Source organism: Telmatherina bonti (genome assembly GCF_933228915.1).
Source record: "Telmatherina bonti genome assembly, chromosome: 6".
Lineage (NCBI taxonomy): Eukaryota > Metazoa > Chordata > Actinopteri > Atheriniformes > Telmatherinidae > Telmatherina > Telmatherina bonti.
This window is the reverse complement of record NC_136624.1, coordinates 18,701,111-18,726,041: the sequence shown is the minus strand read 5'-3', so window position 1 is coordinate 18,726,041 and position 24,931 is coordinate 18,701,111. Positions and strand designations below refer to the sequence as shown.

Below are 24,931 nucleotides of genomic sequence, written 5' to 3'. Positions count from 1 at the left end.
GCACGTAACCTAACCAAACCAAACCCAGCCTCAAGTCTGGGAGACACACTAAGCTCAGGCTGCTGAAACTCTTGTATAGTAAGCAGAGCATAACTGGGTCCAGGTGTAGCTTCATCTCAAACACAAAGTGGTGGTGGGGCCGTCACATTATCCTCATACCAATAAAACATACAAAAATGCTTTTGTAGTTATGTCCACTACAATCTATGCAAAGCACTCAGAGTAATGAGAGGGAAATGAAAGATAGGGCTTCCTGGAACCATGCTATAGAAAAAACAATCTAATGATAATCATAAACCAATTTCAACTGAATGACACTGGAATATACTGCTGTGAAGATGATCAATCAAAGTCAACCACGACCAAGAAAGTAAAAGTTGTTGGTGAGGGGCTTTCCTTTTTCATTTATTTTTCTTCCTCTGGGTTTTACAAGACATGTTTATTGTGTTAGATTTTCTTTCACCATGCAAAAGAACCTACAGTAAAGATTAATGCTGAAAGTTCACTTCATTATTATATGTTATTTTTGACATCACATCTTTCTAACTCAAGTTAGTAACAGCAGCTGTGAATTTCCCTCAAGCTGCTCTGAAGAGGCTGATCTGTATAAGACCTAAAAGGACGCAATAAGGAGGAAGTGGTTTGATAATGACTAGCAGAGAAGACAGGAAGGTGATATGTGCTTAAAGATCGTACCACACGTTTCCATTTCCTGTTGCAAAATCTATATATTATATTTATATATTATATCAAATATCATGACCTTATAATCATATTATAAGACGATTAGTGGTTTTAAGTAGGCGTGGGGCTCAAACCAATGGTGCTCATGGAAAGGATTGCTTGAGCATAAGAAGATTCAAATGCGAAGTAATTGGAAATAAAAATCCAGGTCCAGTCATGCAAAGGCTGGTAATAAAAATCCTTTAATAAAAATGGGCAAGAATAATTTATTATGAAATTTCTAACCACTTTGCGTGCCAGGACCTGGATTTTTATTTCCAGTCACTTTGGATTTGATTCCGCTTCTCATGCCTAATTACCTACAGGTTAATCTCAATTAATCATATCTTAACTGCATAACATTTGCCCCAAAAATCAACTTTGAAAATTTTAACAGATTTTAGGAAATGACTGAATTAAATAATAGACAGAGATTATTATTGTAAACTTCCATCCATTCATATTCTTCTGCTTAATCTTAGCCAAGACTTCTCTCTCCCCATCCACATGTACCAGTTTATCTAGGGGATCCTGAGGTGTTCCCAGGCCAGCTGAGAGATATAATCTCTCCAGTATGTCATGGGTCTCCTCCCACAGGAAAGTGCCCAGAACACCTCACCAGTAAGGCGTCCAAGGGAACACTAAACAGATGTCTGAGTCACCTCAACAGGCTCCTCTTGATGTGGAGAAGCAGCTGCTCTACTCTGATCTCCTCCTGGATGATCGAGCTTCTCACCCTGTCTCTAAAGGGAATTTTTATACCCTGTTATACAGTATAATGCATTCTTTTATCTTCTGTATTACCTGTGGGGTTTATTTTAATCGCAGCACACTGGCTAACTCCTGTTAGTCAAATATAACATGTTATTATATAAAGATGTATCGCTACACAACAAATAAAGATTTTATAACAAAGTAGCATAATCGTTATGAAGATAAAACACAGATTAGATCAGAAAGGGGTTTTTCTTTGCTGGTAAAGAGTTTGAGGGCAGTGACTATATGTCTGTGGTGAGGTTTTGCTCTGGTTTTACAGAAAGGCATAACAAAGTGAGAGATTTTATCTCATTTAAATCCTCATTCGCACTTCTGCTGTAAAATCTTGTGTAACCATCCATCCATTAGACAAATGATAGCATCTAAAGCGGTTTCTTCTTTACCTTGTGTGAACCAGATATACTCATTCTTTCTATAAATAAATAAATAAATAAATACTGCAGGGAATAAAACTTTTTAGTCAATTTAATCATTTTTTTTCTCTTTATAATGAAAAAATGACATTTTTCAGAAAAGTTCACATTGAATCAGTGTGGGTTAAAAACTGTTCTGACACTGTTAAACAAACCAAAAAGTATTTTTCTTTAAAACACACATCTGTGGTGTTTAAACTCTTCTATTAAAAAAAAAAACAAAAAAAAACACAACCAATTTCGTGCCAGCCTTTGTTTAACTAAGATCCATGTTCTCTGTGGGTCCAATGCCCCCTCCCTCCCCTCCCTGGACACTCTGGTAGATGGACGCCATGTCTGCATTAGATCTGATCTGGTTGGCAAAGTCGGCCATGCTGGGACTCCTTTCAACCTCCGGCACTGCCAGCAGGGCAGCAACAGCTCGCATAGCTGAACGCCGCAGCTCCTCCTGCTTCTCAAACTCCTGCTTTACAGAGCCAGCCTTCACCTGGTAGGAGGACCAAAAAAAATCATAAAAAGGCAGAATTTTTAAGGCTCGACAACTCTGACGTGTCTTATCATTTTCTTTGCAAACTGTAGCATGATTTTTTTTCTTGCATTACATGAAACTGTAACAAATGTGATATTAAAAGTGTGCAGCCAGATGGTTAGACTGGGCTGTAATGCACATTGCTATCAGAAACAATGTGTATCTATACATTTAGATTAATCAGACATTGAATTGTTTACTAATAAGACTAGTAAGAATGTGGGACAGTGCCTGTGTTTTAGTACCTTGGTGGTGCAAGTAGCTTTAAGTGGCTCCACCAGTCGGTCCAGTCTTTGAAGGACAGCAGCTGGGCACAAAGACACCAGTCTGGCCAGCATTAAGAAGGTCAACATCTACAACTCACAAATAAAAAACAAAGCCATGAGACAAGGCACTTGCAGATTTCAGGTGTTCTGTCTGGTCATGGTGTTTCCATTGTTAAAAATCTTATTGTGCTACCAAACAGACATGGTGAGTCCTGATAAAAACTGATGGAAAAGGTTGATAGTGAGGTTTAGGCGTTCAGAAAATCAATTTTTCTGTATCTAAACAGATAACAGATCTGCTCCTCAATTAAACTTCTTTCAGAAAACTGAAAATTCAAGACCATTATCTGAGTTGGTTAAGAGAAACAAATGAGATATTGTTTTATTACTTTATTCTTTGGGATGTTTTCTACTCACTCTGATGTCATAATGATCTTTAAGTCCTTCCTCTACATGATCCAAGAACTGCAGGACGTCCAGGCCCTCCAGGCAGCTGTCCAGCAGAGTGTACATACACTCAAATGCTGCCTTGCGCACATCCAAACCATCATCCACAGTGTGTTTGAATGGACCCATCTCCACCTGGAGAAAACATATTACAGTAATCACTACATTTGCACAGATTATGAACATCAACACCTCCAGTTTCTCCATCAGAAAATCAACCTCTCTGATGAGATCCTTCCTGATCTGGGTTTCCTTGTAGAGATGAGGCAGGAATTTTCCCAGGAGACCGCGAATCAGAGACGGTTTGTTGTGAGCTGCAGAGTTAAACATCACCAAAGCGACACGGCGTACGTTGATGTCATCATCCTGCAGAGTCTTGAGAAAGTCACCTGTCACAAGGAGAAATGCATGACATGTAAAGGTTGATGCAGCCTTTTGAGTTTCACCCAAGTGGAAATAATCAGGTTTTGTTTGTAAAATCAGGTTTTTTTCTTCCAACTCTGCAAGTTCAGCTAATTATTTATCTTTATCTGTGTCTCTTACAAATATTAAGCTATGGCATCCTAACTGGAACCATAAGAAAGGTAAAGATGCCAGAAACTATCTCTGTTTACAAGATAGCAAAAAAAACAGCTCAGACTCGGCACAGTAGCCATGAGGTTAATGGGCTACGATGAAATCAGAAGCTGAATAAATCTCAGGCTCACCACAACTGAACCACTACTGGTGTAAAAATGTAATGAACTTCTCCTTCAGCCGAGGCGGACATCAACACATTGTAGAATAATTGCCCCTCAGGCCTTGTCAGCCTGCTGTTCCTAATAAAGTGTCATGGTTTGGATTTTTTGTGTCTTTTTAGTTCTGGATTCCTGTTTTATTTTGTAGTTTTCCCTGTTTAGTTTCCTTTTGCCTTGTTTCCTGTTTTGCTTTCTCGTTCATTAGATTCATCTGGACTCCATTAATTAAGTCAGTACATCTGCATCTTGTTCTGTTTCTGTCTGTATTTATACTTCTTGGTTTCAGTTCTGTTTGCTGGTTCATTGTGTTTTCCTTCATCATGTTAGTTTGGCTTCAGTTTAGTTTCTGGATTAAAACGTCTTGGTTCTGTATCCTGTCTCCTGTCTCCTGTCCCAGCATTTGGGTCCACACCTCCACCTTACCGTGACAAAAAAGTGAATACACAGCCTGGAAGGCCACAGCTTTTGTTTCACTGTGACTTGGAAGCAGATTTCTTTCAGGATTCCTGTGAGCCTTGATGTTAAAAGTGAATTAAAAAATGGTTTGACTGAGTGTGATACCTATGCAGTCTTTCAGGAGTGAATCTATAGGAGCAGGATGGTCAACAATGGTGAACTTGATAGCGGTCACCACTGTGCTGCGAGCCAGAGCAGAACCTAGAAAACAAGTGATGGAAAGCATAGTAAAGTATCTTTTACAATAACGTGTTAATCGCATGTGTTGCATGTTAATCAGATGTTTTAGATCTGAACACAAACCCAATGGTTCTCTATGAAGCATGAGAGTAATGTTTTTGGTACAGAACACACAGTTGAACAGTGACTTCAGTATTTTAGCAGCTGTGGATGCAACACAGACAGTGTGATTAAAATAATTTATGGCAATACTTTAGTTTTTACTGAAGCATCACTTGTTTGAAACCTGCTGCGATCTTAATGTACCAACTTTTAACACCTTTAACTGTAATGTGATTTTACTTTTGTTTAAAGCTTTGGATACATGAATAGAACGGGTGGGAAAATCAAATTGGAAAATCTGAATTTTTATGCTTCACAATTTTAAAATCGATTTTTTTGTGAATTTTTTCCAATAAAATTAATCCACCTTAAAACTTTTGTCCTTTTTATTGTTTTTATTGACCTTTATACTTGTCTTCTTGGGCATTATAGCAGCAGATCTGGCTACTGTGCTGTTTTTTCCTCACTGAAATTAAGAAAAAGGATGAGCAAAAAAAGAAGATTTATACATTATTTTTGTTTTTAATCTACCAAAATCAACAATTTCGAAGAATTGTGAGAATCACTATTTAAATCGAATTGGCACCAAAAAAATCGGAATCAAATCAAAACGGGACAAAAGCATATCATAGCCCTAACGAATAGATTGCAGGCTATCATAATCTCGCTCCTTAAGTTTAGTCATTAATGGGAAAACACTGTATCTCGCCCAGTGTAACTATAATAAAAAATAATGCCGGTCATTCATATCAGAAAAAAGTACAAAATATCTTTAAAGCCGTAAAGCCATGCATATGATGTTAAATTTGCATGAAATGTGATGGACTATCCCCTCATACCAGCTTTCAGTTGTTGTTGAAGTCTTGGCAAAAGTTGTCCAGGGTTCACTAAAGTCAGTTTTCCCAAACATTCAGCCACCAGATTCCTGGTCCCTTCTTCTGAACACTCGCAGTGCTGAAATAGCAAAGCCCAGATAGACTCCACCATGGGCAGGAGACTAGAGGCTGGACAGGCGCTGAACAGAGACAGCAAAGCAGTTCAGCAGAAATACAGGGGAGAATGTGGTTGAAACTGTATTTTACAAAAGCTGTCAAATAAACTGAAGTTAGTTCGATATTTTCTTTCCTTAGCTGCACCACTGTTGGAAAAAAACAAAAACAAATTTGTATATACATAATCCCCACTAACCACTGAACACACACCTGATGACCTCTTTGAGGGAGTGCAGGAGCAGGTACTGTCTTCGTGGCTGGGCTGAGATCTCTTTCAGCAGGAAGGGCAGGTACTCATTCAGGCTGCCAACCGCCATGCTGCCTAAAGCGCAGGAGGCTGCCGTCTTCACCTGGAAACACAAGCAAGACACATTAGCACCAACATTCATATGATATTTCTTCAGTAGAAGCTTTATCTCGTTGCAAGAGACAAATAGTACTCATTTCCACACAATTTTAAAAGAACCGAACTTATTAAGAAGTTCATTTTGAGTCATTTTGTTGGGGCGCTTCAGTGTTAGCTTCAACCAGTATGTAGAAAACCCTTTTTCCTTTGTTTAGTTTCTTTTCCTGTCCTTCCATGTCCATATCTTCTGGATGAACTGTAAAGTATGATTGTTGAGACTTTAAAATATTTTTATTTCTAGTTTTCATTACCATGATACTTTAATTGCAGTAAAATACTGAAAAGTTTTTTCAAGAGCTAAATATATGGATCTCATGTTAAAAAATAGTTCCCATAGTGAATGAGAATCGATAACTAAAATAAACTTCAATATATTAATTCTCATTAAAAATAAAACGAAACCTCTGGTCTGATAACTTAATGTTTGTCGGGTTAGGGTAACTAATATAGATTTGCAGAACTAAAACCATGCAGTGTCTTACCTCCTCATTCGTTGAGGAGAAGGCCTCCAAGATCACTCCTTGTACCTCCTTACTCCCTCCCAAACTGCCAGTCCTCCCCACCTCCCCCAGACACAACAGAGCCAGGACACGAGCAGACTCTGGAGAGCCTTGATTCTTTACCTGAGGGTACAGCAGGGGAATTCTAATCACAGATGTCCAGGCTTTCAAGAATATCACTGTTGTCATTAATCAACAAAACTAGAAAAGAAAGTTTGTGTCGCTTATAAAGAAATAAAACTTCCTGAGGTAAAAAAAAGAAAAAAAAAACCTCTGATGTTAAGTGCAAAGCTGCATCAGATCTTCCAATTTTAAAGTATGAATTCAGTGCAAAAGCATATCACAGAAAGTTCCCTTTTTTTCACAGCAAAATGTGTGCTTGTGTCCATTATTTAACAATAATCTCATTTGAATCCTAAAAATGTATTTCTTTATTTATGCCAAAGAGTACAGTATTAGAAAACATGCACCATGTCACACACCTGTTGTATGAGGCTGGTCACAGTGCCAGGTGAGTCTTTGGGAGAAGCTGAGGCCAAAGCAGCCACACAGCGAGCTACAGAGTGGTAGGACTGTCTGTGGAGGACGCTGCCGTCAGCTGAGGTCTTAGAGCTTTGAAAAGGCTCTGTGAGAGACTTCAGCAACTGGCTGGAAAGAAGAAAGGAGAAACTACAATACAGCAAGAAGTAGATTATAGTTGCATTTACTGGCAATAAAGTACAACTGACGAAGGTTTTCAAAACTGTTTGAAAGAAGTACATAAGTGTATCAAACAGTGATACACTTATGATATCTGAATGCTCATACAGAAATATATACATATATACATACATATATATACATACATATATATATATAAATATATATATATATATATATATATATATACATATATACATACATATATATATACACATACATATATATATACATATATATGTATGTATATGTATATATATATATATATATATGTATGTATATGTATATATAACTATATATATATCTATATATATCTATATATGTATATATATCTATATATATCTATATATATATATCTATATATATATATATATATATATATATGTATATATATATGTATATATATATATATATATAGATATATATATATGTATGTATATGTATATATATATATATATATATGTATGTATATGTATATATATATATGTATGTATATGTATATATATATATATATGTATGTATATGTATATATATATATATATATATATATATGTATGTATATGTATATATATCTATATATGTATATATATAGATATATATCTATATATATATATATCTATATATATATATCTATATATATATATATATATATATATATATATATATATATATATATATATATATATATATATATATATCTCTATATATGTATATATCTATATATATATAGATATATATATATATATATATATATATAGATAGATATATATATATATATATATATATATATATATATATATATATATATATATATATATATATATACACATACATATATACATATGTGTGTGTGTGTGTGTACACATCATCATGTTTCACATCTTGCTAACAAGCTTGCTAATAAAAGCATAAAGCCAAGCATGGTTTCAGCATGGGGCATGGAGTTCACGGCTTTTTGGTGGTTGCATGACGGAGGTCGTCAAGGAAAATGCGTTGGGAACCACATCCGCAGAGTTTGATCCAAAGTGTAGTGTCAACATTATGTCACTGAAAATGTCATTCCAAAAGGGTTTTCCCCTCAATAATATATTTATCTTGTTTCTTACCATCACATCAAACTAAAAACAGCAGTTTGATTCAAAATAAAATGCTTTGTGGGTTGATTTTCTACAAATCAGCATGAAATAATCTGAGTAAGGATTTTTTTTTTTTTTTTTTTTGGACAAAGCTCTTACTGAACCACAGAAGACATTACACAATTTTACCAGACTGATTATTACGGCCCGTGATTATGGAAGAGATCTTATCAATAGAATTTGAAGACTTTCCCTTAAAAAATATGCAATCCCTTTAGTTTTAATTTAGTAAAATAGCAGACCTGACTCAGCTGTGACTCAGATTGATGTTAACATGTGGAAGACGTGATTTAATCTGGACTGATGACGCAATGGATCCACTTTCACAATGCTGTTTTATACTTGGTAATAAAATATAATGGTCTAATTGCCTAAAGAGATTTCATCATTGTGAGTTTTGGATGGATCTTATATCAGCTGATGAAATAACAACTGTTTACAAGCCTGAGGGAAACACTGACTTTTTGCATTCTGCATATTTAAACTGCTGGCAAAAAGTTGTGCCAATTCACAAAGCCAGCTCCTAAACTACTTGATCAATATCAGCAATTTTAAACCTTTGTGGGAGACAAAAACATTACAATCAAACCATTAGCAGAGCTCAACCATGAACAACTTTCCCACCAAAAAATGGCTGACCTAAGAACAGCATCACCTAATGTCTCACCTGTAGCCCAGGTTGCTGGCCTTGGAAAGCACCAGAGCTTGAAGGAAGTCTAGAATGGCAACCAGGGCGCCACCTTGAAGCAGTGGGGAATGAATAAGCCTGAAGACTCCTGGCATCACAGATGAGCTGATTTTAGCCAGAGAGGAGGGGCAGGCTTTGGCCATGCAAGTCAGCAAGGTGATGGATACCTACACATAATCAAAACAATCCACACTACAACATCTGGAAAACAACTCTGACTTTGTGTCAAAGTCATCAATTAGTCTGATTGATTAACATTCCTGTACAAAAGTTTAAATTTCACAATGTTTGAATATTTTTGATGTTATGAAAAACAAGGGGAGGGGGGATCCTGTTAAAAAAATCAAATCAATTATTAGACACAGCAGTTCTGTTCAAAAAGCAGATCCACAAAAGCAGATTTCACTGCAAGATTTCATCATGACTTCTTAAAGTGGAACTATTATGTGCATTTCAGGCTAAATTATTTTTTATTTCTGAGACCAGAAGGGCTGGGATTGATCGAGTTATTGTCACAAATTGCTTTATTTACTTCAGATCGACCCTCTCCGTAGGCTGTCAGATCAGCCTGTGGGCAAAACGAGTGGATTGAGACTTTTCCGCATTAAGCCCCGCCTCCCGCCACTGCACTACATCGGGAGCGCGCACCACAACTGCTTTCACTGTCATTGTAACATCTCATAAACAGAAGGATTAGGCTAATATGAACTCAATAAAAAAACAAAATACCATGTCAACACATAGCATACAGCCCTACATGTTGGAACCTGAATCAGACCCTGAAAACGAAGTGGAAAACAGCAACCCACAGCAACGAATGCAGCAGGATGTCTCTCTTTGGTAAACTCACCAGCCATCGTTGGAAATAACTTTATCCGACGTTTTCCACCCGCCTAATGTATTTGTACATGCCCTTGTTAACCAGTAGAAGATAACCAATCACCGAACCATATCCCCCGGGACGTCACAAGGATTTCCAAGTAGAAAAAACTCTCTAAAACAACGCGTTTTTCATCGCCATGGAAACCGAACGGAGAGAGTGCTGGAACTCAAACTCAAACATGCGTTTAGGTGATAAAAAACAGTGAGGATTCAACGCTGTAACACTGTAGAAAGCTCAGAAAACTTGAAATACCACAATAGGACCCCTTTAAAGAAAATAATCACTGTCTAAAGTTCCACCAGCAAGTTTTTCAGAGCATTTATGGGATGTGATCCCACAGCTCTATCCATATGCATCAACTAATAATTTCAGCTGTGAGAGTGAATATTCAGTTATAAGTCCAGATTTATGCATTTGCAGTCCTTAATAAATCTCCAGCGTTCATGTGGGGAATCAGCTTCAGGCAATACCAACAAATTTTGTCTTATATGAAATTAAGAATAAGAAATACTTGATGATTTGAATATAAACATTCATTCACTATCTTAACAGCTTAATCCGATGAAGGGTCGCGGGAAAGCTGAAGCTTATCCCAGCAGTCTTTGGGCGAAAGGCAGGGTACACCCTGGACAGCTTCCCAGTCCATTGCAGAAGCACACAGAGACAAAACAACCACTCACGCTCACACTCATTCCTATGGGCAATTTAGAGTAACCAATTAACCTAACATGCATGTCTTTGGACGGTGGGAGGAAGCTGGAGTACCCAGAGAGAATATGCAAACTTCACACCTTTTCATGTCCATCAAACTACCGACTTTCTTGCTGTGAGGCCACACTGCTAACCACTCTGCAGCCGTTTTCCCAAGTAGTTTCTATTCTAACAGAGTATTCTGCAGTTGTCTGAGTGTTATCCACACATCTTTATTCATATTCTACTTCTTGGCATTACCTACGAACTTCATTAGAAACTTTACATATCAAAAGGTGCTGAATTAATGTGTGTCTGTGTTAAAATAAGAGAGTACCTGTGATACGTGCATGTCACTTTCATCCACGAGAGGGGGAAGCTCGTTCAGCACAGGCTCCAGAGTCGCAGGCTTGATACTGGCAGCGTGGTGGGTGACCAGTGCCGTGAGACACGCCAGCGTGCCAAGTTTCAGAGCCCGTTGGTTCTTCCGCAGGAAAGATCCCAACACAGACAAAGCCTCTGGCAGAATGGATGACAAGTCAATCTGGAAAAGGGAGGGGAGGGATTTTTACAATTCAAATAAATAAAAGCCTTCCAAAACAGTGAACTTTATAATTTAAAAAAATGTGTCATGCACCTTTAATGGGGACGAAGAGATGAGTGTGATGGTCTTAACAGCTGTAAGCCTTGTTATCTCATTTTTTAATCTCTCCAGAAAGATTGCCAAGACTCCCTGCAGCTCCGCCCCCAGGCGGTCACCAAGGTGACACACCATGTAACCCATACAGGAAATGGCTCTCTCCTTCACTTCCTGGTCAATGTCCGTTGCTTTGAGCCTCTTCATTGTTACTGAAAACACCTTGGGGAAATATTTGATTAAGAACAGGTGACAAAATAAAACACATCTGGGCCTAAATTCCAGCTAATCCAGGAAAAATAAGTGAAGAGACAAAAAAACCCAAAATGAAACAGAGTATAAATAAAATACAAAACATAAAACAATGTAAACAATAACAAGCTCTTCATTACAGGACAGCAATCCTTTTAAAGGCAATGAGGCCTGCCAGAGTAAATGTGAACTTTGTCTGGATGTTCTGGAGGAAACTGCCTCCTACTTAACCACATATACAGTTCTGATAGAAGATTTATACAAACACTCTCAGATATATGACCCGTCACAATCTGTCAATGGTGAAACACGGAAGAATTCTGCATTACATTAAAAAAAAAATGGACCAGCTTGTTTTTACCACAAATAAATTCAATGACTATAGAATGACATCTGTTGCTATTTGTGCATGTGTGGGTGTGTGTGTGTTTGTTCGTGTGTGAACATGATTAGTAGGACCAATTTGTCAGAATACACACAGCAGTGTGGGGATATTTTATATTGTAGGGACAGCGGTTATTGTCCTCAAAATTCACGGCATAAACTAACTATTGGAATTTGTTTAAAGAGGCTTTAGGAACTTTAAAAAAAAAAAAAAAAAAAAAAAAGTATTTTTCCAGCCACAACTCCACAATTCGCAAAAACTTGACTTTTTTGTGTATTTTGGGTATCACCCCCTACAGCGGATCCTCGTATTATGTCACCTCAAGACTATTCATAGTTTTTTGTTGGTTTATTTTTTATATTTTTATTTTATATTTTTTAAATATAGGGTATAGGAAACTTTACTGAAACTTCATCAGTGAAAGCTGGAAACATGCCTGTCTGAGGAGGTGGAATCTCAAAGATAGGTACCATAGGTTTACGTGATCCTGTCCCTCCTAATTTTATTTTCTGCAGATCCTCCAGGTGTTCAAATTTCTTGCAACCCTCTATGTTGTCTCTCTGAACCTCCTCTTTAGAATATTCAGATGTTTTTTTGTCACCCTGATGAAGAGGCTGTATTTGTATTTGCAAAAAGTACTATGGATTTTGGGCGTCTGAATGTTATTACATGGCTCTTCTTCAGTGTTTTTTGGACTTGAAATTACCATACAGGCACCATTACATACAGAGCTGCATTTTATGGTAAATTACATACACAGGTTTGAGGTAATCAAAATGATCAAGCATAAATGTACCTTTAAAGAGAAAAAACAAAAACAAGAAAGGCAGTTTGGAAAAGTTGCATTTTAAAAAAGTATTAAAATGCACTTGACTGAGGCACAGATTCCTAGGCTCTGTGCCTTAATTTATCCTACATATAAACTAATTTCAAATGTGGTATTGCATTATTTCTTCCCAGTAGGCCTGTTTTTGTTCATTCAGTTTGGTTTGTGTTGGCTTTGTGTGCATTTGAATGTAGATTTCTGCATTTCTCTACGGTTTCTTCATATTTTTCCCGGGTTGACTCTATAAAACGGATTTGATCTCCAGGTTATCATCTCACCATTTTTTCCCAAAATTTAAAATGTTTTCAGATACTGTACTCATTACAAGTCTGAATTAGGAACTATAAAATAATAAATGTCTTGCACAGAAGCTCCATCCAACTTTTTTGCTCATTAATTCATTATACAACTATCCTTTTCCTCCCTCAGAAAACCATGATGTCAGCAGTATTAACTGTGCTTTCTAGAAAATTAAAAACTGCCGGAAAAGACATAAAACACAATCAAATTAAAACCTCACAGAGAAAAAACATCCAGGAACCTTTGTACCTCCTTGACGAATGGTTTGGGGTCAAATCCTCCAGCTGTGGCCGTCTCGCCCTGAGGCCTCATCACTTTGACCAGCTGCTGGGTGACCAGCAGAGCTTCTGAGGTGATCTTATAGAAAGTGTCCTCCATACATGCCAAGACCGCAGGCAGCAGCACCTGCAGGGAACACAGCCGGGATGAGCACAGGAAGTGTCACGTAATCAGCAAAAATATCTGTACAAAGTACAACATTTACTGTGGTCTTGTAAAGTAAGAGTGTTATTGAGGGAATAAAAGATATAAAGTTTAGTCTTAATTTATAGAAGGCAGACTTTGTATTATTTAGTTATTCTTTGTTTTTCCAGAAAAAAAAAGTGTCAGCTTGATAATCAGAATCATCTTTATGAGCTTATAAAGAATCCTCCACTGATACTGTATTTCTAGTCATACAGCATGTCGAGGCGAAACCAGGACTCCCTGCTTCACTTGTTTTAGTAGCAACAGATGGCTCTTTCATTTCCTCTCCGGTCAAAACATTGGTATTTCTGTAACTTCTCTGAATAACATATGTCTGAATTTTGACCCAGTGTTAAAATGTTTTTCCTGTAAGCAACACTGCAACAATAAAATGAGCTGCAGCTGGTGTATAACACATCTTGTAACCAGCAGTGAAGCTTTTGAAAAAGTGTTTGAGCATAGATGTTGTGCATCTTCAAACCAATCTGCTACGGGCATGTAATATTCAACATGCATTTACTAATTACATTTCTTTGTCTCATCAAAATCTTTTGTGAGAAAAATAAACTGCTTTTAGGATCATTAAAGATCATCAAACTAGAGGGAGAAATCTGTATTTTCATTGTTGCAATATAAGCAGTTAAAAGAACCTGCATGTGTGGCTGAAAGGCTTGTGGAGGGTGGGAGAGCAGGAGGACATGAAAGAAGGAGAGAGCATCAATCCTCATGGTGGAGGATGTGGACTTGTCTGTCAGGGAGAAGATTATTCCTAGAGGGAGGAGGGACAGGATAGGAGAATTGAAAAAAATGGATGGCAGAAAAAGAAAAGCAGAAGAAGAAAATGAAGCAGCTGCGGGAAAAGACAAATAGATGATGTTGGAAAGTTTTAAGTAAGAGAAACAAACTGCAGAAAAAAGGAAGCTGAAGAAATGCATTTATGTTGAACTTCTCTGTTTCAGAGTTTTAGAAGACAGCAAGTTGATATGAAGAGAGGCTGATCCTCATTTTTTTACACACCTAAACGTTTTTTTAAATATAATTGATGGAGGTGTGAGTGTGTGTCTGTGTGTGTTTGCGCACATGTACCAGGTATGAGGGCAGGTATATGCTCTTGCAGGGATCCAGGTATCGTGTGGGTCAGTTCTGTGAGCAGACTGAAGCAGCCCTGTCGAGACTTAATGCTCTTCTCCTTCAGCTGTCTGTGGAGCGCCTTCACAATCACTGGAACCTGGACTCAGAACACACACACACACACACACACACACACACACACACACACACACACACACACACACACACACACACACACACACATCTACACTTGAGATTTAATTGAGAAAATGATGCTGTTGTGTGGAATAGGTTTAATTTTTTGTCACCAGTGAAGATGTTATCGGTAATCAGCGATGACATGTTTAGCCGCATGTCATCCTTCAACCGCTGGCTGTCTAGGTGGTGTCCCAATAACAACGTGGGTTTTATAGATAATTGGAGCACTTTTTGGGGAAAGCCTGGTCTTATTAGGAGAGATGGCATCCATCCCACGTTGGATGGAGCCGCTCTCTTATCTAGCAATATGGACTCTTTTATTAGTCAGCTAAATTGACAACTCAGGGTTGGGACCAGGAGGCAGAATTGTAGTCCGACACACTTTTCTGCAGCTTCCCACCTGCCGCCGCCCACCCAAAACCCCATTCTGACCTTATACAACTCCCCAGCAGTAAGAATTAAACAACACAAAAATACTTTTGGGGTTAATCGTGAGAACCTCAAAAAAATAAAAACAATGGATCTAATAAAATCTGAAAATAAGACAATAAAGTGTGGCCTACTGAATATTAGATCCCTCCCAAATAAGTCTTTATTAGTCAATGACTTGATAGGTGATCACCACATTGATTTATTCTGTCTTACGGAAACCTGGTTACAGCAAGGGGATTATGTTAGTATTAATGAAGCTACGCCAGCTAACTATTTAAACTTTCACATTCCTAGAACTACAGGCAGAGGAGGAGGTGTTGCAGCTATCTTTAAGTCAGAATTTTTAATTAATCCTAAGCACAAAACTAACTATAAATCCTTTGAATTCCTGACATTAAATTTATCTCATCCAAAATGGAATTCAGAGAAACTGCTCCTTTTAGCATTAGTGTATCGCCCACCTGGACCTTACTCCGAGTTTCTGACCGAATTCTCTGATCTCTTGTCTGAGTTAGTGCTGACTACTGATAAGGTCATTGTACTAGGTGATTTTAATATTCATGTTGACGATGAAAATGATAGTTTAAACATTTCCTTTAGCTCTATTCTAAACTCAATTGGGTTTTCACAAAATGTCAATGGAGCCACTCACTCTCATGGTCACACTCTTGATCTTGTTCTAACATATGGTATTGAGACTGATAAGCTCAAAGTATTTCCTCAAAACCCTGTCTTGTCCGATCACTTCTTATTAACCTTTGAATTCACTTTATATGATTACTCACTGACCAAAAATAAATTCTACTATAGTAGATGTTTATCAGACAATAATATTACAAAATTTAAACAATCAATTGAATCAATTTTTTCACATCTACCATGTGTTAGCATGACTGAGAGTCCCCCTTTAAGCCTTACTCCTGCTCAGATTGATCAACATGCTGATACTATAACAGCTTCAATGCATACAACCTTGGATAATGTTGCTCCCCTAAAGAAGAAAAAATTAGGTAAGATTATGAAGGCTCCCTGATTAATTCCCAGCTTCGAGTTCTAAAACAGGCGTCAAGGCGTTTGGAAAACAAATGGTAGTCATCAGGATTAGAGGAGTCTCGCTTAACCTGGAAAGAAAGTTTAATTGTATACAAAAAAGCCTTACGTACGGCAAGAACAGCTTATTATTCATCATTGATAGAGGAAAACAAAAACAACCCTTGGTTTCTTTCCAGCACTGTAGCCAGGCTTACTAGGAGTCGGAGCGCTGTTGAGCCATGTGTTCCTTTCTCACTTAGCTGTGATGATTTCATATATTTTTTCAGGAATAAAATTGACACTATTAGAGATCAAATTCACAATATTCTTCCTTCTATCTATAATGTTGAGCCTGTTGTGGTCTCTGAAGCATCCTTAGAACCAGGATCTGACTTGTGTCTAAATAGTTTCTGTCCTGTCCAACCTTCTGAATTAACTAAAATAGTAGCTTCATCTAAACCATCCACCTGTATCTTAGACCCTGTCCCAACGAGCCTCTTTAAGGACATTTTCCCTTTAATTAATACATCACTACTAAATCTTATCAATATGTCTTTAGTGACAGGATATGTACCACAATCATTTAAAACTGCTGTAATCAAGCCTTTACTTAAAAAGCAATCTCTGGATCCAGAGGTGATAGCAAATTATAGACCTATATCTAACCTCCCGTTTATGTCCAAAATTCTGGAGAAAATAGTTTCAGCTCAGCTACATGCCCACCTGAGCAGAAATAATTTATGCGAGGAGTTTCAGTCAGGATTTAGAGCTCATCATAGCACTGAGACAGCATTGGTGAAAGTTACCAATGACCTTCTAATGGCCTCAGACAAAGAACTTGTGTCCGTACTTATCTTGCTTGATCTTAGTGCTGCATTTGATACAGTCGATCATAACATTCTGTTACAAAGACTAGAACAGGTGATTGGAATTACAGGTACAGCATTAAGCTGGTTTAAATCATATTTATCTGATAGACTTCAGTTCGTTCATGTAAATGACAAGTCCTCCTCACAAACTACAGAAAGTCATGGAGTTCCTCAAGGTTATGTACTTGGACCAATACTCTTCACGCTATATATGCTCCCTTTAGGCAAAATTATTAGACAGCATGGAATAAACTTTCATTGTTATGCAGATGATACTCAACTATACTTATCCTTTAAACCAGATGAAACAAATCAGCCCAATAGGCTACAAAATTGTCTCATAGACATAAAGACTTGGATGTCTAGAAATTTTCTCCTCTTAAACTCAGATAAGACTGAAGTAATTCTCTTTGGATCTGAAAAACTCAGAGCTAAATTTTCCGGTTTTGTAATGAACCTGGATGGCATTACTTTAGCTTCCAGTGCTACAGTGAGAAACCTTGGAGTAATATTTGACCCTGACCTGTCCTTTGGTCCACATATTAAGCAGGTTACTAAAACAGCCTTCTTTCATTTACGTAATATAGCCAAAATTAGGGACATTCTGTCTCAGAGTGATGCAGAAAAACTGGTTCACGCTTTTGTTACTTCGAGACTAGATTACTGTAACTCTCTATTACTGGGCTGTCCTAAATATGCCCTGAAAAGCCTTCAGCTGATCCAGAATTCTGCAGCCAGAGTCCTGACCAGAACCAGCATGAGAGATCATATTTCTCCAGTTTTAGCCTCTCTTCATTGGCTGCCTGTTGAATCTAGAATAGAATTTAAAATCCTTCTCCTTACATATAAAGCCCTCCACAACCAGGCACCACTATATATCAAAGACCTCATTGTTCCTTATATACCAAGCAGAGTACTTCGTTCGCAGACTGCAGGCTTACTTGTGGTTCCTAGAGTCTCAAAGAACTGAGCAGGAGGCAGAGCCTTTGGTTATCAGGCCCCTCTCTTATGGAATAAGCTCCCAGTTAGTGTTAGGGAAGCAGACACCCTCCCCACCTTTAAGACTAGGCTGAAGACTTATCTTTTTGATAAGTCCTATAGCTAGGGATGGTTAGCATCCCTTAGTTATGCTGCTATAGGTTTAGACTGCTGAGGGACATTTCCTGATACACTGAGCTTCTTTCTTTTTCTCTTTATCCCCCCCCCATAACAGTGTTGCATCATTAACATGTATGTCTCCTGTCTCAGCAGGTCTCCCTGGCCGGGAGTAGCAGTTCCCGTTGTCTGTTGTCTTTCTGTCCTCTTCCCCCCACACAGCAGAGGCAGATGGCTGCCTGTCCTGAGCCGGGTTCTGCCGGAGGTTTCCTTCCTGTTAAAAGTTAGTTTTTTCCTTCCCACTGTCGCCAGTGTGCTTGCTCAGGATGGGAGATTGAGTTGGACTCAACTCAATCTGTTGGTTTCCTTATATAGGCTATTATGAATTGGCCTTCATTATGTTTTCCCCTCTGTCTGTAAAGCGTCTTGAGATGGCATTGCCGTGATTTGACGCTATATAAATAAAGTTGAATTGAATTGAATTAAATCCTGCTAAACATGTGTTCAGCCGTAACATTATTTTTGCATTTATACACGTTCCCCACAGACAGTCAGAATTATCTTTCTTTTTTCTGCATTGTAAATAATTAAGTTTCATTTGATAGAAAATAAACAGTTTACTTTCTTGAATTTAGTATTTAAATTCGCAGGTGATGTTTAAACATTGTTTTACCTGAACTGAGTTGGACGTTTTATAATCGCTTTCGCACATATTGATAGCATGTTTACCTGTTTCTTCAGCAGGGAAACAGCCGGCTCCTCCTCCCTGCTCACCCCCGGGTTAGAACCTGCCAGGATGAGGCCATGGTGACTTGAACCCTTGCGAGTTTGTCTCAGCAGCGTTGAAAAGGCTGCGAAGACGTCAGCTCTCACGTTGTCCTCACGCTCCTTGAATCGGGCCATCAGAGCAGGGCAGATAGAGGAGTAGAAGGAGAGAAGGAGGTCCCTGCGGGTGCTGATCAACGCCTCTAGACACTTTATTGCGGAACGACGCACCTTCCAGCTCATATCATCATCATCGCTGTACTCGTCATCTGATTCTGTTGGGGTCAAATAAAAATATTAATCCAGATTTAATCAGAATACCTTATGCAGAAACAGAGCATATCTACACCCAGATTTCAGCCAAATACTTTCCATTAGCACCTAATTTAAATTAGTTTTCTAATATATTGTCCTGTTGAATATTAATTTATAATTTAAAATAAATCAGACCTGACAGAAAGCCAAATAACAAACCAACCAATCTAACATACCTTCATCAAGTCCATCCTCTATATCCATACTGTCCTCCTCCTCTTCACCATCATCATAGTTGTAGTTAGGGTCAAAGGTCATGAACTTAAGGCAGAGCTGCGTCACCGTGGCAACATGGGGTGACATCTCCTTTGGACACCTGTTCGGTAAATGGGTAAGAGACGAAGGATGTGTGTGTGTATTTCTCTGATTATTGTTTTGTGGACATAAATCTTTTAACACATTCTCATTGTGGAGATTACACTTATTTAAGGGACAAGAAGGACACGACCTACATAAATATTTATATTTTTATATGAAAACTTAAGATTAGGCCAAAGACAGCTGAAGGCTGTTTAAGGTCAGACAAGAACAATTTTATTCAAAATAAAGCTGTAGGTCAGCATGTCAGTACATACCTACGTATAAAGGCCTCGAAGGCCTGGAAACAGTACTCTCTCAGCTCGTCGTCTTCAACTCCGGTAAATTTTACCACCATGGGGATCAGTCTCTCTAAATGCTCACCTTCCCAACACAAAAACAACAAAGAAGAGGAAATCTAGCATCAAAATTGCATAAAGTTGTTTTGATCAATATGTCACGGTCAGTTGTTGAAGTTGTGTCTTTATAAGCACGGTAAAGTTCCTTCTAAGGGGTGTTGCTTCATTTCCTGCCTTTTTCCTTGTGAATTCTCTTTAGTTGCTTCACATCTTTCAGTTATTGATTAAAATACCCATTTCATGTAATTAATTAACTTCCTCTGTTTATATTGAAAAATTGTATTTGATTTTAATAGCATGATTAAATGGCCAAATGAATCCACAATAACAATATCTATACAATATCAATAGAAACTTGACTCCATTTTAGGGTTTGAGTTCCATGAGTATATTGGGTGGCGTGAGTCTGTGATACTAACTCTATAAAGCCGCACTAACATTCCTTATTGGCATCTAAGCTAGATGATTTTGTCAACTGATATCATGTCACAGTTTCATCATGTGCAAACTTCCTCTTCTAGGTTTCCTTTGCTCCGTTTCACACCATCAGAAGTCCTTGCATGTGAAGTTACAGCAATGTTTTGTTTCTTCCTCGCTCTGCACTGCATTAATGGAGTTTTGTGTCTGGACCTTTCCCTTCTATTTCTGTTTTGGTTTAGTAAATTACTCATCCATTTAGTCACCATTCATCCCCCTGGAAGCCGGTTTTTTGGGTCACGACTGCTACAGCTGCTTCACCAACCAGGCCATGGCATGACATTTTGATTGGGCCATAGACAGTAAAAGTCTAAAAATAAAGAAGCAACAGATCTCACCAACTCGATGGCCGCCCTGTCGACTAACGGTTGCCAAGCACTGGATATACGTTCTCGTCATTGATGTGGGCGGAGCCTTGCCCAACTCTGTCAACAGGTGTTCGGTAAGCTGTGAGAAAAGGGCAGGACTACAGCAGGGAACCAGGTGACCAAGAGCCAAAATGGAGCGCTTCCTGACCGCCATTCTGGAGCTGGTTAGCTGATGGAGCATACACAAGAAAAATGAACGGGTAAATGAAGCTATGATCAGATGAACTGACAAATTAAACATCAGACAAGTGAAAAAAATTAAATATAGCAAATTAAAGCAAGAAGGAAAATATGCCAACTATTAATAAATTTTTAAGGTTCTAATCTCATGGATTTATCTAAAACTGATGAATGAAGTAAATACCTGCATTACACAGTTGGAAATGACCAAACTGCTCCAACACCCCACTTTTATAAAACTGCCTTTAATAGTGTCTCGTTCTCTATGGATATGTGGCTCGTGTCACATTTGCCCATGTTTGTTTTTACTAAATCAAATCTCTTCTTGTCCAGGTGGCATCTCCAGGTGGCAAGTGGAGAAGTTCACTAGTTGAACTGCATTTATACAAGCATAGTTGGAGTTTGTCAAGTTGGGTGTTTCATACCTGAGGCAACAAGCTGGAAAGCAAAGAACTGTGGAAACTGACCAGCGCACCACTCAGCCTGCAGGAAAATAAAAACACAAGCATCATTTGAAACATGGGAGACACACAGATGTCCAAGATGCAGCCATGAAACATCAGAGCTAAGCAGCAGACATGAAAATAAAGAATAAGCTTAAGGATGATCATGGTCCAATCCCGCCTCTAAGCCCCTGCATGATGTAAAGAGGTGGGTGATGAATAGACAAAACTCTGTCTAAAGACAGAGCCATGTTTACCTTCCCAACATGTCTGACAGGATGTCCAGGGCCTCCAACTGAACTGAGACATCTTCATGTTTTCCCAAAGCACCTATCAGCTGGGAGGTAATCTTCTTACACACACTGGCTGTCAGAGTCAAACCTGTCAATCCATTAAAAATACAAGATCCCAGGAGAAGATTTAAAAAGAAACATCACGCCTAAAACTCAAACCAAAATGTAAAGTACATATACAATATGTGAACATATTTTGCACCTGTTAACACAGAGCAATCACTAAAACACGAGCAAATCTAACCCTGTTTTCAAATCACATACTGCTGTAGTCACAGAAGCAATTCTGTCATTTTCAGTCAGAAAGCTGATATCTCTGGTTCTGTCACAGTGAGACAGCTAAGACAACAATCTGACCTCACCTGAGGAAGATAGTGGCAGCTCAGCGATCACAGCTTTCAGTCCGATGCTGGAAATGTCCCTCAACTGCTCCTTGTCTGACGTCATGTTGGAACATAGTGTGTCCACCATTGCCTCCACCTGAGGCTCTTTCACCTTGCTCACCAGAGGGGCCAGGCTAAAACATATTAAACAGAACCACAATAAACTCTGTGATGGACTGGCAACCTGTCCAGGGTGTACCCTGCCTCTCGCTCGATGATTGCTGGGGTAGGCTCCAGCTTCCCTTAGACCCTTAGCGGACAAAAGGATCAAGAAAATGACTGACTTACTGACCACAATAAATTTAATTCCATGGCAGCAAAAACTAGTAACAATAAGTACAAGTATATCTACTCATTATTTCAATCTCCCCAGTAAAATCAAAATGTCCAGAAATGTCTTATTGACCTAAATAATACTTTATTTTGACGATTTAACCTTCTAAGAGAAAAATTCATGAACATTTTTATGCAAAACCTCTTGACTTGCTTTTTTAAATCAGCCAAATATCCTGTATCAACTTTACAAAGCTGGTTCTTTTTTATAACAAGCTAAATTGCAAAAAGGATATTTCTAATTGCAGATAAACCTCCTAAGCGTTTCTTTAGGTTATAATGCTTCAAAAGAATCAAACATAAAAAAAACAATTGTTTAAGGAAAATAAAAAAGTGCATAAATTAAATTGAATTCATAAGTTAGTTTTTGGAAACTACGTATTTTAAATATAAGATTATATATATGGAGCAAAAAGATTTCTGGGTCACACCTTGCTGGGCCATTTCTGTGTGGAGTTTGCATGTTTTCCTTTAACAATAATCCTCTCCTGCTACTCCTGCTTCCTCCCACAGCCATTAGATGTATATTAGGTTAATTGGTAATTCTGAATAGTTGATAGTAACTTGAGTGTAAGCATGTGTTGTTTTCTGAATTTTCCCTGTTATGGACTGGCTTCCACCATCCAAGGTATACCCGACCCACAGGTCTGGAAATTTAATTAATGGACATTAGCAACCTTGTGTATGGTCTAAACATTGCCCAATGCACAGTTGTGTTTAAAGAAACCATCTATCTTGCAATGACTGCACCAAACAAGACATAATTACTTATGTGCAACTTTTACCATTTCACAGCCAGGTTTTGCACCTCTCCGTTTTTGTCCTCCAGCAGTCTGAGCAACATGCTGACCACCTTCCTCTCACTTTCCTCATCCAGCTTAATGCTGTCCTTCTGCAACTCCAGCATCAGGTCATTCGTGGCCATGAACCTGTCGCATATGCATGCAACACACCAAATATAAGCACAGTGATGATCATTAAGAAAGGCACTAATAGTCAAAACTATTTATCCATTAATCAATAAAAAGTTAAAATAAGCTAAATTCAGACAAATCTTCATCACAGACTTTATCAACACAGAAATATCAAATATTCTGATAATTAGCTTATAAATATAGATGCTTTCAAACAAAAGATAGCAGCTATCTTCTGCACTAGTTTCCAAATTGACGATTAAATGCTCTTTGTTTGTCTGGTGATTGATCCTTCTGGCCTTTAGACCACAGTTTGTTCTACAATAAAGCAAAAATCGTCCACTATTGAAAAATAATCCTATTAAATAATTTATTAATTGATCAATTATAGAATATGCATCAATTTAATCAATAATACTAAAAGTTCCACTGAAATGTCATAATCCTGAGTTAGTATCTGTCTTCACGTACAGGCCAAGTCATCAGTAAATTCTGATTCTGTGACTTGTGATTTTTAATGGAAAATGTCAATAAGTGCCTGTAAATGAAACTCCAAAGGATATTGTCATACAACTAAGACATGTCCTACCAAAGAATTGTTCAAGTAGGTCAAAGTTAAGGTTTTAAAAGTGGTTGAGAGACACTTTTTCTTAATGCAGTAGAAGCGCTTTAAGTAAACAGTTCATGTGAAGATTATTTAAGAATGTTGTGTTCCGAGGCTAAAACTCATTCTGACTAACATGCAGGAGTAATCAAGGAAAAAAAAGTTTGATTGTGAAAAGCATCACACAAAGCATCACAAGCAAAAGTTTGAAGACATATAATTTGATCCTTTTTCTAATTTTTGTAATTTTTTTTACTTTGAGTTTGGGTCTCTTCTATGCATTAGTGCTGCTTACATGTTTTTATGATAGTGAGGTTTTTATTTATTTACTGAAAACGGTAGGACGTTGTTTTTCCTGTATTTTTATATCCCTTCTGGCCAGTTTAATGACTGACTAGATTGGTAAAATAATTATATGTAGCGACATTTCTATTTAAAGCACATCTCCACTGTGACTGTCTGTGTTTAGAAACTTTTAGAAGCTGATTTTAGCAACAAATGTCCACCGTGTAATAAAATGCCACGCACATGACATCAGGCACGTTGAAAAAGTGTCATCTCACTGTCACAGCTGTTTCTCACTGTACCTGAAATCTTTGTCAGTAGATGTCATTTTCTCCAACAAGTTGGAGATGTGGTAGGACACGGCCGACATCGCTGTACTTTGTTAGCTGACACACCAGCAAGATCAATTTTAATCTGTGGCAAAGTAATGAAACTGGAGCAATAGATTTACTCTGACAACATGGCGAGACTGGTGGGCAGAGACGAGAGCAAGCGGTCGGTGGAACCTGACACTTCAGGGCTCAGATAAATATAGAAGTCTGCCCAGTCTCCTGGGGTTGGTGCGCCACCGTGTGGACAGAAAGAAAACTACAACTGCGTCATTACCAGTGATAAAACCAGTTTTATATGTTCGTGTCTTCATCAGCTTGAACTTTGGTTATGTCAGTAGTTTATCTTCTACTTTCTGTATGACATTCAAATTTTATGAAACGTTTCAGCACAAAATGT

At 38.0% G+C, this 24,931-nt stretch overlaps 1 protein-coding gene across 1 annotated transcript; it reads right to left on the bottom strand.

Moving 5' to 3' along the window:
• Positions 1-1,612: 1,612 nt before the first annotated feature.
• On the bottom strand, positions 1,613-24,667 carry cand2 (cullin-associated and neddylation-dissociated 2 (putative)). The gene is made up of 24 exons (XM_079242984.1): positions 24,505-24,667; positions 23,185-23,328; positions 22,046-22,200; positions 21,648-21,771; positions 21,373-21,430; positions 20,738-20,936; positions 19,842-19,947; positions 19,443-19,582; positions 18,916-19,226; positions 14,576-14,717; positions 14,140-14,258; positions 13,274-13,429; positions 11,262-11,483; positions 10,962-11,168; positions 9,031-9,218; positions 7,011-7,176; positions 6,511-6,651; positions 5,833-5,972; positions 5,470-5,645; positions 4,454-4,549; positions 3,375-3,544; positions 3,126-3,290; positions 2,688-2,795; positions 1,613-2,400 (listed from the first exon to the last, which is right to left on the bottom strand). The coding sequence occupies exons 1-24, from the start codon at positions 24,570-24,572 to the stop codon at positions 2,170-2,172; spliced, it is 3,732 nt and encodes a 1,243-aa protein (XP_079099110.1). The 5' UTR covers positions 24,573-24,667; the 3' UTR covers positions 1,613-2,169.
• Between the last annotated feature and the right edge of the window lie 264 nt (positions 24,668-24,931).